This window comes from Alosa alosa, chromosome 16, assembly GCF_017589495.1.
Source record: "Alosa alosa isolate M-15738 ecotype Scorff River chromosome 16, AALO_Geno_1.1, whole genome shotgun sequence".
Classification (NCBI taxonomy): Eukaryota; Metazoa; Chordata; class Actinopteri; order Clupeiformes; family Clupeidae; genus Alosa; species Alosa alosa.
In genome coordinates this window covers 17,973,825-17,991,214 of record NC_063204.1, presented here as the reverse complement: position 1 = coordinate 17,991,214, position 17,390 = coordinate 17,973,825, and the positions used below count along the sequence as shown (strand labels likewise).

The following is a 17,390-nucleotide window of genomic DNA, read 5'->3' as shown; positions in this document are numbered from 1 at the left end:
GCCTGAATTTCTTTTCCTCACAAACGTCAAGCTCACCAAGGTCATCAGTATCAAGAGCAGGAATATGGTTTGAAGAAACACTTTGGCAAGCCAGAATTTTAACAGCCCTCTTCATGGTCGTTAGTAGTTTTTTAGCAGTATGGTTCTTTTCATTTCCATCCAAACATGTTTCCATTTCGTGTATGATGGTAGCCATTGCCTCTGCAGTAGTTGAGACCAGTATGGAATTGTCTTCCACAAGAAGCCTGGGTTTTTGAGGGTTTATGTTGTTGATCCATATATGATTTCAACTTCAAAGAAATATTTTTCATCAGTTCAATGCTCTTGGTCTTTTGAAGTGAAAGTGCACATCTTGATGAGTTTTGCAGATCTGGCCTGGTCTCGGTAAAGGTTGAAGCTATTGTATGTGTGACTTCTGTCACAATGGTGTCAATCCATTCTTCTGAAGCTGGAGTCAAGCCAGCTTCATTCAATTTAGTAAGACTCCTCTGGACATTGTGCAGGATATGTTCCTTTGTGATGCCATGCTGGGGTACTAAAGTAGTCTGCAGGGAGGTGCTGGACCTTCAAAAGATCACAATAGTTGGTAGTTAGCCTATAACATGCCCTACAGCCTCAAACATTTTATTTAAAAAGCTTATACAGCATAGAAGCACAAGCAGAAATACATAAATTCATAAATAGGTACGGCTATCACCTCTATCAATCTGCCAGGCCATTGGCATTGGCACAACATACCTCTTTCCAGAAGAACTGTGTGAGCTCATGGGTGGCTCATCACAGGATCTTAGAGATGACCTGCTACCTGCTTTATGAATGACCTTGGTCAATACCCCCTTATTAACTTCGATGATATCCTGGCTCTCGTCTGGTGCCTTCAACAGTTCTGAGTCCTCTCCTAGGCTTCTGGCAAGGCTTGGTGTGATGATTTTTAGTGCACTCAAAGTAACATGTTTAGCTACGTTTACACACACTGTGAGAAATTGTGCCTTTGTCACCTGTTTTGAATGGGGAGAAAACATTTGATTTTGTCTCAACACTGCAACACAAGATTTCAGATTAGGGAAAAAACATAGCAGTTAAGACAAATCATACTTACAGGGTTGTGCATAGCATCAGCAAAAGATTCCCATTCCCTTCAGAGAAAAACATTCAAATTGATTATTGACTGTGTTACTGTGGTTGTAAAGCACCTGTTAGAGCAAGTTCTTGGGGTTGATATAGTCACTTTAGAAAAAGTATGTGTGTGAAATAAATTAAATAATGGCATTAATGCTACACACATTGTGGACACATAAGGAGAGTAACTTACTCCTCACTGAGATCCATAATGTACTCATAAAATGGCATCATCTCCATCTGGATCCTGGAGGTGGAAAGTAAGTGCTGATGGAATCCCATGTGAGCCTTTGTTGCTGTGGGCTCTGTGGAGGCTGGCTGAACCGCAGATGGATAAGCTGAATAACAGAAGATTAACACATTTTATTATTGTAACAGGTGAATTGTAAAGTTATAATGGAAAGGGAAAGATTCAGAAATCTAACCATCATTAGTTGTGATGCTTCTCTCCTCAGGTGCAGTTGCATCCTCATTAGAATCCATTATCTTCTGAAAGACAATAGATTCCTTATTTTAAACATGCAGCTATCTACTGCCTTTAAAGCACGCAGAACTTTTCAAGGCAAATAGATTGTTGTTAAAATCTTCAAATTCATTTTAAAATGGTCATGTCAAGGACATATTATGCCTTTGTTCCAAGCTGTTGCCCTATATCCACCACAATGACCACAGCTAGTGACCGCCTTGACGACCACATCTGCACTCTAGTAATCTCCATGGCATCCCTCTACAACTGTAAGAACACTCTAACGCAACCCACATAATCTTTGACAGCCCAGCAAATAGAATCAATTATGTAAGGGATAACGTCTGCCGAGGTGTCCTGTTATATGGAATTAATGGGCGAGGGCGAGGGGCAAAGAACTGTTTAGCTTGTTTACAGTTGATTCCATTGTTGCGAAGCCTGCCTCCAGGCTCAACCGTCTTCCTACTATCGTTGTTATAGTTACCATTCATAAGCATTGATATGGAACGGCGATTAAACTTTTTTTTACCAGATCTACTTCATAGGTGTCCCGTTATTCAGAATTAAAAGCCACCCCGCCAGCCAATTAGAAGAGTATTTTTTCTCTCCGGATGATAAAGTAAATTAACCCATTAAAAAATGAATACAAATGACTTTAGGATCACCTTGGAAACCACTTATTAGCCATAGTAACCATTTGTGGAATACCAAAGATATTGCAATGTATGTTTTCAATTTCACACCCAAACTCTAATTTCTAAGTTTAAATTTGGTTTGGTTGTGATAATTAAATAGCATACAGTCTGTAGGTTAATTAAGCTTACAGTAAAGGTTCTCAATATGAAATTGGGAACTTTTATGAACTAAAAAGCTGAATTTTGATTACCTCTAATGTACAAAAAAAGTTTGCCTTTGTGCTGCTGTGCAGGCAAAAAAACATCCATATTATAACACAATTTTGAACAATGCACAAAATTCCCTGATATTCCCTGACTTAGCTCAAAACAGTTATCACATCCCCTGCCTGTCTTAAATGGACTTTTTCAAAATCCCATGACTTGTGGGAACCCAATTGAAAAGATATTGAAAGTTGTTCCACATACCGTTCTACCTCAGACTGCCAATCAGTGCTTGTTGCTCGCATTTTGGTATGGATTATGTAACGGTTAAGTCCGTTTGACTGGTTAAGTTTGGAATTAGACCACAGTTAATTCCAGTCGGTAGTCCAAATGTAGTCTGACAAAAACATGTCTAGATGCCTTATTGCTTAAATTAACAGAATAGATTTTGGTCTGGTTATGGTTACTAAATAGCCTATAGAAAGTAGAGTAATTGTGTTTAATTAAAAACCTAGCTCCTGAAAGTTGTTCCACATACCTTTTCGTTTGAAATATCATCCCATTTTATCATAGGCTGTAGGCTAACCAGTTCTGGTCGCTTGCATTGTAGCCTAATGAACTGAAACTGAAACTGAACTGAAATGGACTTCTTCAGTAAGGCCAAAGATCCTCTACTAGCAAGATAGAGCAACGTAATTCGTTATTATGGGAGCAAAACGGGACAGTTCCGGTCTGCATAAGTGGGAGTGTCACCTTACGTCACTAAATAAACTTTCTCTCTTAATAAGCAATAAGAACAGATAAACATAATTGTGTTCACAGTATTATTGTCTATAATCATGTATGATACCAATGAATCATTCTTTAGGACATGATATGAATAATTTAATTAGTCATGTGAACTGAGCTAGCTAGCTAGCTAGCTAACGCTAGCTTAAAATGCTATACAAGTGGATGGGAGTAGCTATGGCAATACAGCTATGCGCTAACAAGTGACTAGTAGTTGAAGGACTTCGCTTAAACTTAATATACTGTTGCAAATTCACTTGAGTATAAACTATCCACTTTAACTAATGTCAGTAATGTTATTCAGCTTGTTGTCATTTCAAAGAAATTACACTTCTCCGTTTAAAATGTTACCTTAGCTAAGAGGCTAGCTAGCATGCTAACAACTGGACAGTAACTGGCAGCAGCATGGTCTGATATTAAGTTATTTTATTACAAATCCGAATGCTAACAAATTACACTTTTAGGCTTGAAATGATCCCAAACACTTACAGATTATGACAAAATTTTCCAAAAAACCCTCAACAAATCCAGAAAGACATAATGACCAATTTATTGGTAAAATTCCACAAGTCTCCATTGACATTAGTGCAGCGAGGGTTTACTCTGGTCTGCATAAAGGGGGATTTTCCCCCCTCCCCCTTGCAATAATCGAACGTGGAAATTGTCGAACGTTTGCGCCTCTCGCTCCGCTTTATCCCTCTCTGGTAAGGCCCTGTATGATGTCACATTTGTGGCTTTGTGACATCAGCAGTTACATGATGTCATTAAACAGGGTGTGGCCTCGTGTAGGAAATCTGTCTAGGTCACCCAAGATTGGAATTTAACATTGATTTAACACCTGAAATATACAATAGTTCAACTGCCAATTTCAGAGATGGTTGCTTCCCTTGTTGTCAGGGGGCCTTAATACCACCTGAGGCCACTGGGCTATTCGTTTTTAAGCCCCCCCCAAATCGCAAATATTAATTATGATTAAATGATACCCGGGCTGCAATCTGACCCGCCTATTTAGCCTACATAACGTGCGCTTTTGGTTAATAGCCTAACATGCAGTGTAGCCTATCATTATTGAGTCTATGTAAAACCTTTACATAAACAGGAACAGAAAGCCCTCCTTAATCACGACAGCCTACCCATGACATTGCTTATCAAAAAGGCCCACTGCACGAAACAAGTGTTGAACTTTTATAACACTGGCTGGCTAAGTTACAGTAAAAGATGGGTTAAGCTACACATATGGACGTTTCAAGCTTTTCAAAAGTGCAGGTGTTTTTCGTCTCGGGGGTTTCCCCAGGAGGTTTTTTGAAATTCTGTCCACTTAACACCATTTTAACGCAGCTTGGGAGGGACAGAAATACTTTTAGCCTACAGAACAACTGGCTCATGTGACGTGAACATAGTGGCTACCTTATGCATTATCACTACACTACCCTACATTGAGACATAGGCTATCTCATGTTAACAATGGAGAAAACATAACATAGGCTATTATTTGTGCGAATGGGTTAGCACAAACGTAGCTTTTGGTGAACGGAGATAATTCATTTTTTTTGCGCAACAGCCCATGTCCTGCGTTCACTCCAGTGAGACAAGTGAAATACATGTTTTTAAAGCCCTTTCATTGCCAGGCTATTTTCTACGATATTTACCTGCTATGCCTTCTGTTTTCAGGGACAGTTACAGGAATCCACGTCATTCATTTATCGTTGCTTCAATCCTACCCACGTTATCTCCAGAGTTTGTAAGTTTGTCAGTCAGTTTCAGCCTCTCCTCTAGCTCCTCTACACACCCGTTGGGATTTATTAAGTTTTGTCACATTTTGTTACACTTAGAAGAGAAGACAAAGGGGGCCTCTGCATGATGTCATTGTAGAGCAGTGCGATGTGCTCAATTAGGCTATAGCTCCAGAAGCTATGACTGACCCCGCGAATACGGACACGGCCGTTTATTATTATTGATTATCATTATTAGTATTAGGAGGCCCTTCATTGGTCGAGGCCCCTGGGCTGAAGCCCAGGTAAGCCCCTGCATTAAGGCGCCAGTGCTTGTTGTACACAATTGGCATTCATTTTCCTATCAATCATTTTGCCCAATGTTTGGCGCTGAATGCATGAAGCAACTTTCAACAGTGTCTGAATAGCCAATTATCCATGTTCAGATGAAATATATATATATATATATATATATATATAATAAAGTAGACTTCCTATAGGCTACAGATGTACAGTGCCTATAAAAAGTCTTCAGCACCATGCTAAAGTTGACTGAAAAGAGGAATAAAAAAATTAATCTTTTGGAAATGGATCTTAATGCCTTTACAAAAATGAGGAAAAATCCAACCTTAAAGGACACCAATTGTCTTTGTGAATGAATAATGTATCGTAAATAAATAAATGTTCTTCATTAAAATACAGGGTGCATAAGTATTCATACCCCTATGTTAAATTCCCATAGAAGCCAGGCAGATTTTTATTTTTAAGTAAGGGATAATGTATTGTCCGCCGGTAATTATCAGAAAATAAATCCCGACAGGAAGAACAAAACAATGACACGCAGCGGAGGGGTTTTGCTTCGACCTGAAGTGACTTATTTTCTGATAATTACCAGTATTTTAGATATTTACCTTGTGCTCTAATGAGAACAGAGGGTGTAAATAAACATATCTTGTTTGTTTGTTTTTCAGTACGCTACAACTGTCATCACAAATCATTTCTACAGTTACAATTCCTGATACACACACACAATACATACAGTATGAGACGCTTCTCATCCCTAAGGTGGTGCAAAAGTCTGTGCACTTGCAGAAAATATTGTAACTGTAGGACAACTTTTTGTGCGTAGAATATTGATTTGTAATTGTAGAATATTTTTGTAATGGTAAAATATGTTTAACTGTAGGATGATTTGTAGCTGTAAAACCGATCCGTACCCATAAAATAGATTTGTAAGTGTAGGGCATATTTGTAATTTTGACAATTACTTGTACGGATCATTTTTACAGTTACAAATAATTTCTACAGTTTCAAAACGTGATACACACGTACAAAACATTTGAGTCTAATATTCTTCCATAAACTTCCCGTTGGAGAACTTTTGGGAAGGGGTGAAAATACTGGTTAGCTGATTGGATAAACCATCTATCTAGCACCACCTATGTTGGTGATAGATGGGCCAAACCAATCGTATCAACAAAGCGTATGATGATGTACTAACAGAGCGTCGACGAAAATACAATCCGCCTCAAAACCAACACTGATTGGCCATTCGTTTGGCAAATGGATCCAAGTTTTCTCCATCGCAAGAAGCCAGACTGATTTACGAGTGGAAAAATGGAGCTCGCAAGATCAGGATGGTCACACGAGGCTAAGCTTTGAGGCCATGCATCAAAACCTTATTTAGCAAAGTCTAAGAATGTTTTTTCGTTCTTGTGACGGGGCGCATACACTGTCACGGTAGAGAGGCGCTATATATTATACAACAGAGACTGCTTCAAGTGTTGGGTTGCTTGGCAACAGCTGATGCTAACACTATCAGATTGGATCTATTTTTGAGGATGGAGGATGAACGAAATATAAATTAGAAAACCTAATTTAATGTTTTAAAACTCGATTAGTTGTAAATGGAAATGTTGTAAAAGCAATATGGCACTATTATATGGTATGGTATGGTATATCCATTACTAACCCCATGCTCACTCCTGCCATGTTGTTTAATTTAACTGAACTGATATGGATTTAGTGTGGTCATGATTACTAAATAGCCCATAGTAGGTACCAGGGCTGGGCCTGGCATTTTTGGCCATGGTGGCCCACCATGATTATTTATACGATATGCTGAGGCACACGACATACCAGAGGATATATGCGCACATTGTGTTTCAAAAAGTAAAAATAAAGCGCAGTAGCCTACATGGAAGAGCTGTTAAGGGTTTAACATGTTAAAAAAATGTATACGCTCTTTCACTACTTACTTTCATCTTGGGAGAGATGCTACAGTGCCACAATTCCCATCTTGAAGTGAAAGTGGTTATCAATTATTTCATATGTTGAGCATTTACACACTTTTAGCCTACAATCTCCCCACATACTATTAAGTGAAGATACACACATCTCAAAACATTTTCATTGTTACAGGCTATCATAAATTCTGTCATAGTGTCTTTCTGAGTGTGTGCGTGTGTAGCCTACGTGTGTGTACCCAGGGACGGATCATGGCTTGTGCCAAGTGTGCACGTGCACAGGGGCCCTCAGCCAATGGGGGCCCTGGGATTAAAAAAAGAAATGCCATGAATTTAGGCTAGATTATGCCCGGTGCTTCTGTCTGTTAATTTGCGGCACAACTGAATGGTGTTATGGAACCGCGGACCGAAAGAAAAATAAACTAAATGTTTTCCTGATCAATAAATAGTTTAATTCATAGAATATAGAGGCATAAGATTAGGTGGAAGTGGTAGTCTATGAGTGCTCATTATAATGTGTATGCGTGTTTGCGAAAGTGAAACTGACCCACTCGTGGGTAGGTGAATGAAGTGGATTCCTGCAATGATCATGAAAACAGCATAGTGATTGGATAGCCTAATAAATCGCGACTTGTTGTAGGCCTAACAGTAGCTTATATCGTAGCAAATAGCCTATGGCGATGCCGATGACAGATAGGCCTACACTTATTTCACTCGTCTGGCTGGAGTGAGCGATAATGTGGGCTGTTAGCAAAAGAAATTAATTAGGGAGATGATCTGCATCTCCATTTACCAAACTCTATAGTTTTGCTAACATCTCCACTGTTAACGTGAAATATGTCTCCACGCAAGGTAGTGTCAAGCAGCAGTGAAGTGAAAACCTTATCATGCAGGTAGCCAATGTTCACGTCACCTGAGTCAGACAGAAAACGGGCCCTGCTTGCTCTGTTAAAGTTTGTATGCCCCTTCCAAACTGCGTTAAAAGGGTATATTTAACAGCCAGAATTTTGAAAATGTCCAGGGGGAGACACCCCCCGAACCCCCTGTAATATGATCAGCACCACCTCTCACAAAATACTATCAACGTGCCTGCTACCGGTCCGTCAGATATGACAACTGTGTCCGGTCCGTTTAGTTAAAAATGTTGCTGTTTGGACAGCAAAGGGAGATAAATGATGTTTTATAAACAAAGTTCGGGTGGAGCCTTCGGGATGATTGACAGCAATTAACTCACCCACTGCCGCCAGGGTAGGCCTATTTAAGCCGACCTCCTTTTCCATCGTCCTGCGCTCCGGCGTTGCGAAATCATTCAGTCTGCGTATTGTTTGCATTGACAAGACAGCTCTCATGGAACTGGAAATCCACGCCTCTTCCAGCGATCTGGAGGACAACTTCGTCCCGCCAACACCCGACACCCAGGGCCCTCCGCCGGGCGAAAATAATCTTATTAGTTCCCCTGCGCCGCCAGCGTAGGGAATCCAGGACACAGGGTTGCAGAAGGTGCTCCTCTCCTGCCCGTCGCGGGCAGCATTTCCAGCTCAGCAGCCTCAGCTTCGCGGCAGCACCAGGACCCAGCGCCAGCAAGGCGTTGACCCTACCCACTGGACAGTGGCTCTAGCATCGCCAGCACTCTCCATTCAGCGGCATCGCGTTCCATAGTCCGGATGGGAAGTTTCATCTCCTCCGCCTTCTAGCGCAGTCGGATAACCGGTCTTTTCGCCCTCCCGCTCCCTCACTTTGTTTTCCTCCCCAGACCAGGAAGCAAGCTGCTCCTTCTGGCATCCCAACGCGGTTCCTTCCGCCGGCCATTCAGCCGGACGAAGCACACACCACCAGCCACCTCGCGAACCGAGATGCGCCCGACAGCACTTTCGGCACCACACGCGGCTTCAGGCGTATCATTCCGCTGCTTCAGCCACAGCCACTGCCACGTCAGCGGCTCAGGCCCATTCCGCCGCATCTCCGCCCGTATTTCGGGTCCAACCCCACTTCTCCAGGCGGCCCCGGTGGCGACAGCGTCGCTCTCCCCCCACCCTTCTTTCCCTCCCCATCCACCTCCCTAGCCGGGACTCGGTCCAGGCCTGCCCCATCTCCAGTCGTTCCGACGACTGCTCCCTCCCTCCCCTCCCCTCTCCATTCCGGAAGCCCCGTCTGTACAGCACAGGCCGTATGTAACTACCTAAACTTCCAAACTTATCTATCTTAAATCTCCTTGTTACCATCTACTTTCTACAGGATTTACTGGCTACCGATTATATCTCGTGAACAAACTCTTGCATAAACTGTTGTTGCTTTCGAGGCTTTGGATTATCGGACTCTATAACCTTGATCGCCAAACTTTTCTGTCAAGCGTTAGCGTTAAGCGTTAAGCCAGTATCAAGGGCTGCAAATAATACCGGGCCAAGGAAGCGATATCTGGAAGAAGAAAAGCATCAAATTCCTTCTAACGTCTCTCTCAAAACTAGTGACTCAATATAAAAGTGAGATCTTCTCAGATTACTTACCGCTACCTGTGTTGAGTTATCAAGGAACTGCGATGATATCGCTGTTGCTAGCCAACTAGCAAACAAGCGTTTAAAAACAGTTGACACCGGCGAGCCCCTCGCCGGCGACCACGATGCCTCCCCTCAGCTGTGCACCAGGCTGCGACTCATCGCGTCCTTCTCAGCGAAAGATAGTGGAACTTCGAAGCCAGAATAGCGACCCTCCATCAGATTGAGAAGGATGAACAGTTCCTCGACACCTTTCTCTCCGTGAAATGCGTTACCTCTCTTACACATACAAATGCCAGATGCCCTGATTTCACTCTGTCCTCCAATACTTTAACCATGCCATGCACTAATGCAACTTCTGTCCCTGTTGCCTCTCCCGGCCTCTGCTGGAGAACCAAGCCTGCTCTGCTGGCCAGCTCCCTCCCACCAGCCTGAGCCATGGCGTAGAAGCAAGCATCACAAGCACGGCAGGCGGTCGGGACGGCACTCAGGCCCAGCCCAACCTATCACGACTGGAAAATCGCTATGCCATTCTGACCGGGGATGAGGAGCCCCTCAGCCCGAGACAACCATCCTGGTCCCTCCTCAAAGTCGGCCCCCCCCCCTCCCGGACCTCATCAGCCTCCACCCTGGTCGCCGGCAGTTCCATGGTTAGAGACCTCTGCATTCCCCCCCATCATGTAGCGGTCCTCCAAGGTCTACTGCTTCCCTGGTGCCAAGGTCCTTGACATCCAGCAGAAACTCCCAAGCATCCTGGCCCGCCACACCAAGGTCAACAACATCATCATTACCGTGGGCACCGAGCGACATCAGAGATAAGCAGTCAGTAGCACTGCAGGAAAACTACAAAACTCTCATCACCACTCTGATGGGCACAGAAAAACGCTTTGTCATCTCTGGGCCTCTCCCTACCTACAGAAAAGGTGCTGAGAGATGGTCCAGACTGTTCGATCTCCACACCTGGCTCAAACGCTACTGCGCTTCCCTAAGCATCCCTATGTCAACAACTGGGGCTTGTTCTGGGAGAGGCCCAGTATGCTGAAGCGTGATGGTCTCCACCCAAACCAACATGGAGCCAGGCTACTCTCTGACAACATAAGCGTCCACACTGAGACATTGACATTCTGTAGAAAATATTACAGATTCACGCCCCCCAGGTATTGATTCGAATGGCATTATACATGTGGATGGGTCTGAGAATGTTTTCTGCAGGGTAACATACAATACTACTACCATAGATCAAGCTGTGTCATGCAATAGCATGACTTATGCTTATAGTTCTATTCCAACGTTGATTTCTACCCAACGTATAGTAAAAAGAAAAGACAAATTTAAAACTAGAAACCTAACAAATATTCTTTCCATACCTCAGCATATTCCTCAAAAGCCAGAGGCATTTTCAGCTAACATGGGTTTACTAAATATAGGTGCACTTACTACCAAAACCTTTGCAATCAATGATTTTATTAGTGAAAAAAATTGGATTTTCTGTTTCTTGTTGAAACCTGGTTGACTTCAGACAGCTTAAGCTGTTCTTGTTGAGACTTGTCCCCCAAATTATAATTTCTTCCACTCAATTAGACAAGGCAAACGAGGTGGTGGAATTGCCTCCATTCTCTCAAACAAATATAGTTGCACACGAGTCAACTTTGGTAATTCGCTTCCTTTGAGTATATTGCCCTCACTCTGAAGGCTGACCCAGTTGTACTTCTATTAACCTTATACCGCCTCCTAAACTATGGACTGGCTTTCTCGACCAGTTTTCTGAACTTATGTCGCTCATCATCACTAGCTATGATCGGATAATTGTAAATGGCGACTTCAATATTCATGTCAATAAGACAACTGATGCTAAAGCCAGTAAGTTCCTTAATGTGTTGGACAGTTTAGAGCTAAAGCAGCATGTTACAGGACCCACCCACAACCTTGGCAACACCCTCGATCTAGTCATTTCCAGAGGGATAGAAGTCACAGACTTATCAGTAAATGATATAAATATGTCTGATCATCATTGTGTATCTTTTAATATTGTACTACATACTCCAAAAATTCATCCCGAAATTGCAATCAAATCGCGACTCTTGGACATTAGAGCAGAACAGCAGTTCATAGCTCTTATAGACTCCATAAATTTAGATATTTTACATCATCCCATTGATCAAATGGTAGAGGCTCTTAATCGTGAATTAGGCTCTGCTTGACAGAGTGGCACCCTTAAAGACTAAAAAAAGGCCCTGTAGCAAACTGACACCTTGGATGAACGAAAATATCCATGATCTAAAAAGATCATGTAGGAAAGCTGAGAGAACATGGAGAAAAACTAAGTTACAGGTTCACCGTGAAAAAAAAAAAAAAAAAATTGCAAATTATAATAGAGCTATTCGGAATGAGAGGAGGAACCACTTCTCTAAGGTAATTGCTGAAAACAGTAGAAACTCTAGGGTGTTGTTCTCTACCATTGATAGGCTATTGCATCAAACACCTTTTGACACACTCAGTCAGGCATCCTCTCTAAGATGCGAAGAATTTGCAGACTTCTTCAAAAACAAAGTCATTTCTATAAGGGAGGCTATTGGTAACACAAGTAATATGTTTGATAGTACACCCAAAAACAGCCCCCAAAATTAAGGTCCTTTAGCACTATTACTCAATCTGAGCTTGGTAAAATTATAACTCAAACCGCTCTTCAACATGTGTTTTAGATCCAATCCCTACTACATTCCTCAAAAAGTATATGAAGGCTTAGCTCCCTTTTTTCTCAAGGTAATAAATACCTCATTAGAAACAGGTATATTTCCAACTGCTTTTAAAACCCGCTGTTGTGAAACCTTTACTTAAAAAGTCAAAACTTGACCATACCAATCTGAGCAACTACAGGCCTATATCAAATCTATCGTTTTTTGAGCAAAGTACTTGAAAAAGTTGTTTGCAATCAGTTAAATACCTTCCTCAACGAAAACAGTATCCTTGAAAAATTCCAATCAGGTTTTAGATCAAATCACAGCACAGAAACGGCTCTAGTAAAGATAGTCAATGATCTCAGACTAGCTACCGACTCAAACAAAGTCTCAATCCTTATTCTTCTGGATTTGAGTGCTGCATTTGACACCATTGATCATAGCATCCTAATTCACCGCCTTGCAAAGTGGGTGGGTCTCTCTGATAATGCTCTAAACTGGTTTCAAACCTACATTACTGGCAGAGATTTTTTATATCAGTCTAGGAGATCATGTATCTGAAAAACATGACTTGCCTTTTGGTGTGGCCCAGGGGAGCTGCCTTGGTCCCCTGCTATTTTCTCTATATATGCTCCCATTGGGAAACGCCATAAGTCAGCATAATGTAAACTTCCACAGCTCAGAGATGATACCCAATTGTATCTTTCTGTGGAGCCAACTAACCCAGATGGCCTTTGCTCCCTCACTGCATGCCTAACCTCCATTAATCAGTGGATGAGCAAAACTTTTTGAAACTAAATGATGACAAAACAGAGGTACTTCTGGTTGGACCAAAACTAAAGCTAGATATTATTCTTAGTAATCTGGGAACTTGGCACACCAGGTCAAACCAAAAGTAACAAGCCTCGTGTCATCTTAGATGCAGAGTTAAGTTTAAGCCCCATATCAGTAAAGTTACTCAGACAGCCTATTTCCACTTGAGAAACATTGCCAAAGTGCGGCCCTTTTAACTCAACAAGATGCAGAAAAAGCTAATTCACGCCTTTATCACTAGCAGGTTAGACTACTGCAATGCACTTTTCACTGGTCTTCCCAAAAACATCTAAAGAAATTGGCACTCATACAGAACTCTGCGGCTAGACTTTTAACTAAGACTAAGAAGAGAGAACACATCACCCCTGTGTTGGCTGAACTGCACTGGCTCCCCTATTTCCTATAGAATTGATTTTAAGGTTATGTTAATTACTTACAAAGCTCTGAATGGCATAGCACCTTCATATATCTCTGAGCTTTTAATATCTTATCAACCACAAAGGAAACTTAGATCATCCAATTCTAATCTTTTAATCGCATTCCAAAGTGCTCCACAAACAAAGTGGAGATGCTTATCCATTATGCCCCCAAACTATGGAACACCCTGCCTCTGTACATCAAGCAGGCGAAGTTCAGTAAATATTTTTAAAAGATCTGAAAACATACCTGTACAGGAAAGCTTTTAGTTAACTCATCTTATCCTGTAGACTACATTTTTCAGATTATTCTACATCTGCTACTATTGAGGGGCGCAGCCAGCCAGAAGCGGATGGGCTCCCCTATTAAGTCAGGTTCTGCTCAAGGTTTCTTCCTGGAATATGGGAGTTTTTCCTTGCCACAGTTGCCATATGGCGTGCTTGTGGGGGTAAGAGGGTTAAGGCTGCCAGTCTTATGGCGCCATTTTCTATATTTTTGATATGTTGCTGAGTATAACATAAACAGCAAAGAAAAAGTGATTGATAATGACTGACTGACTATTATTGTGTTACATGTTTCAAATGTAAAGCACTTTGAGCTGCATTCTGTGTATGAAAGGTGCTATACAAATAAAGCTTTATTATTATTATTATAGCGCCTCAACTCACGGCGTCAGCTCGAAGAGTCACCTCACTAGCTCCCCATCTCTCTTACGAAGTTAGCGAAAGCACCTGGTCTCAGCCGGCCCGATAGCGACAGCGTCGCTACTCCCTAACCCTCTTTCCTTCCCGCCCCACTTCCCGACCCTGTCCCAGGTTGCTCCCCTTCCGTCGCGGCGCCAGCGACGCTCCCTCCCTCCCCCTTTCTCCCTTCCCATCTCTTCCCCGCTCGGCTGGACCAGCCCGCAGCAGCGGGTCATCAGCATTCAGCGAGCCCGGACCACGGCACGTCCCGTTCGGCAGCAAAACTATTCTTTAGCCACAGCACAGGCCCTGCCAGCGCCTCCTCACGCTGCAGCATTCAAACCACCACCCGTCCACGGCGTCCACCAGGAACCTCATCTTGTCAGGTGCAGGCGTAGACCTTTCAACCATTCTTCCCTCCCTTCCTATTCCCTCTCATAACCGGGATCTAGTCTGTGGCGAACTGGTTTTTCTCTAAAAAATTCTGGCCCAGCATCAAAACCCTGTCATTTCCTGAGTTCACCGTAGCTTTTACCAACTACACGAAGTCATCTGTTTTGCGTTCCCAGCCGACGAAAAGAGCTGAGCGACTACCTGGCCATCATCGCCGGTCTAGCCATTATCCCTACGGGAGAGCTCATTTCTACACATATCACCGGGCTGTTTTCAGCCTAACGCGCTGCCAGAGTCGGCCTCTGGAACCAAAACCCCTACTGGGGAGGGGCTCGATATGGAGCTCCATAACCGCGTTTTTAGGGACTCTAAGCCATCTTGTCCCTCTGCAATAGCCCCAGTCACGGCGCGCGCCGAAAGTGTCCACTAGTCAACCCCCGACCATCAACTCCCCAGCTTTTCGGAGACCATCTTCCTATAAACCACCCCTCAGCTATCTTCAGCCCATCACGGGCCGACCTAGCCCTCCAAGCCCTGCAAGACCCAGGACCATGCAGTCCTACTGGACTGCTTGGTCGTGCTTCAAACAGTTCCATGCAAAGCACTCACTACCATTTCCCAGTTTCGATGCAGTCACCATATCATCATTTATCACCTACGCCCACACTTCACTCGGGATCAAAGTCTCTTCCATTAGAGTCTACCTAGCTGGCATTCATTTTAGTCTACAAACTCTCCTCCACGGCTCAATGCCCTTCCTTCTCTGACACCAGGATAGGCTTGTTAATCAAGGGTATCCGTGAGGCAACAGTCAGTCCCCCAAGACTCCCGCCTTCCCATTACCTCAAGCATTCTCGCCACCTGCCTCGCTACCCTGTAAAGGGTTCATGTCACCGCGATTCGATTCCACCATCTCCGTTATGTTTCTACTGGCCTTTTTTTTTGGGCTGCTGAGATGTAGCGAGTTTACATGCCCTTCGTCTCTCTTCATTCCCGATGTCCACCGTTGCATCGCCCAGATCTAGAGCAGCTAGACCAAGACACCATCCGATTTACCATCAAACAGAGTAAAACCGATCAGTCCCGAAAAGGACACTCCATATCCATTTAACTCCTCAGATCTTCAGTCTTTCCAATACCTATCTCACTACTACATCTCATATCGGTCAGCTCAAGCTCGTCTACTAGCCCGCTCGGTCAGTCAGGCGAAGGGCTACCCATCACTTCGCCACAGATTCCAGACACTCTTAAAAACATTCTAGTCAAATCTGGTTTTCCGCCGGATCGCTACTCCGCACACTCCTTCAAGATATGAGCTGCCAACAACAGGCGCCAACGGCTTATCGGACATCAAATTAAAATACTGGGCGTTGGTCCTCGGATGCCTACCAGTCTTACATCCGCTCCAATCTAGCGGATTTACGACTCGCTCAGCAAGCACTTATGTAGTTGGTAGCGGCCTTTCTCTGTGATCTTTTGGGGTGCAAGCGGTCATCGCTCTATCGCGATATCCGCTCCAGGCACTCCAGGACCACGGACAGCTACCTTGCCAAACACGCACTTCTCCCATACATTCTAGTCTAGCTGAAGCAATCATATAGAAGGGCGAACTAGTGAAATCATGTTTTATAAACAAAGTTCGGGTGGAGCCTTCGGGATGATTGACAGCAATTAACTCACCCACTGCCGACCTCCTTTTCCATACGTCACACGCTCCGACGTTCGCGAAATCATCCCCCCTCCTCCCCCTACTCCTCCATTTCACCAATTGCCCTGTTACTCATCCTCCTTACACAGGGGGGTGCAAGCGGTCATCGCTTTATCGCGATATCCGCTCCAGGCACTCCAGGACCACGGACAGCTACCTTGCCAAACACGCACTTCTCCCATACATTCTAGTCTAGCTGAAGCAATCATATAGAAGGGCGAACTAGTGAACAGCCTAATAATAAAAACAGCTGCTGGAATTCATTTCTGTGTGGGCCTGAGTTATAATATATGACATAATGTACTACATTTTCATTGTGTGCAATTGTGCACCAGCCTGCACAGCGACAGCAAAAAGAAGCTGGCTGCACGCTGCAAAGCACGCGTCAGGGGGGGGGGGGGGGGGGGCTTTTTTGATATTGTGTACAGGGGCCCATATTTGTTTAATCCGTCCCTGTGTGTACCTGCCTGTATGCGCACAGAAATGTGATAGGTTTGCTTGTTGTACTGCATCAAGATTGACAACAATTTCGACCAATCATGACTGACTTCAGATCTCAAAAAGTTGAGTGCGTTCTGAGGCCGACCACTCGTTGATTTGTTGTGGATAACTTATTTTATTATTCGACGACAATCGAATAGCGCAATGTAAAATGCAAATGGCTTCTTTGCTACTGATGCATGTTGCAGAGAAACGCTCAAATGCATGTCAATCGAAAGCTGAGGAGCAGGTGGTCACCCAGCCCTCCACACACACACAACAGCCCTCCCTGCATGAAACATCCCTCTTCATTCTGCTAACATTTACAGTAGCTATTCTGACCTCTTCCTCAATTTGTCCCTGCTGGGTAACGTCTCTCTCCTCCTCCTCCTCCTTAACGTCTCTCTCTCTCCACATCCTCCGAATCCACCTGTGCTTGGCCTTCCTCTGTGTTACTACACTGCACATCAAAGCTGTGTTCCTCCTTCAGCCTGTGCACTTTCGATGTCGACGGCCCTGCACCGCTGTAACAGTCGACCTTGGGGTGAACATTTC

The 17,390-nt window shown here is 43.6% G+C and overlaps 1 protein-coding gene across 4 annotated transcripts; it reads right to left on the bottom strand.

The window, feature by feature from the left end:
* Positions 1–19: 19 nt before the first annotated feature.
* LOC125309689 lies at positions 20–17,325 on the bottom strand. 4 transcript variants are annotated; one of them, XM_048266758.1, is made up of 6 exons: positions 17,178–17,325; positions 1,545–1,608; positions 1,313–1,457; positions 1,100–1,136; positions 739–998; positions 20–564 (listed from the first exon to the last, which is right to left on the bottom strand). In XM_048266758.1, exons 1-6 carry the CDS (start codon positions 17,301–17,303, stop codon positions 150–152), a joined length of 1,047 nt encoding a protein of 348 aa, XP_048122715.1. In that variant the 5' UTR covers positions 17,304–17,325; the 3' UTR covers positions 20–149. The 4 variants fall into 4 exon arrangements, with proteins under 4 accessions (XP_048122715.1, XP_048122716.1, XP_048122719.1 ...); XM_048266759.1 differs by having other exon boundaries at positions 1,545–1,605; XM_048266762.1 differs by lacking the exon at positions 17,178–17,325 and adding an exon at positions 2,963–3,068 and having other exon boundaries at positions 1,545–1,605.
* Positions 17,326–17,390: the final 65 nt, after the last annotated feature.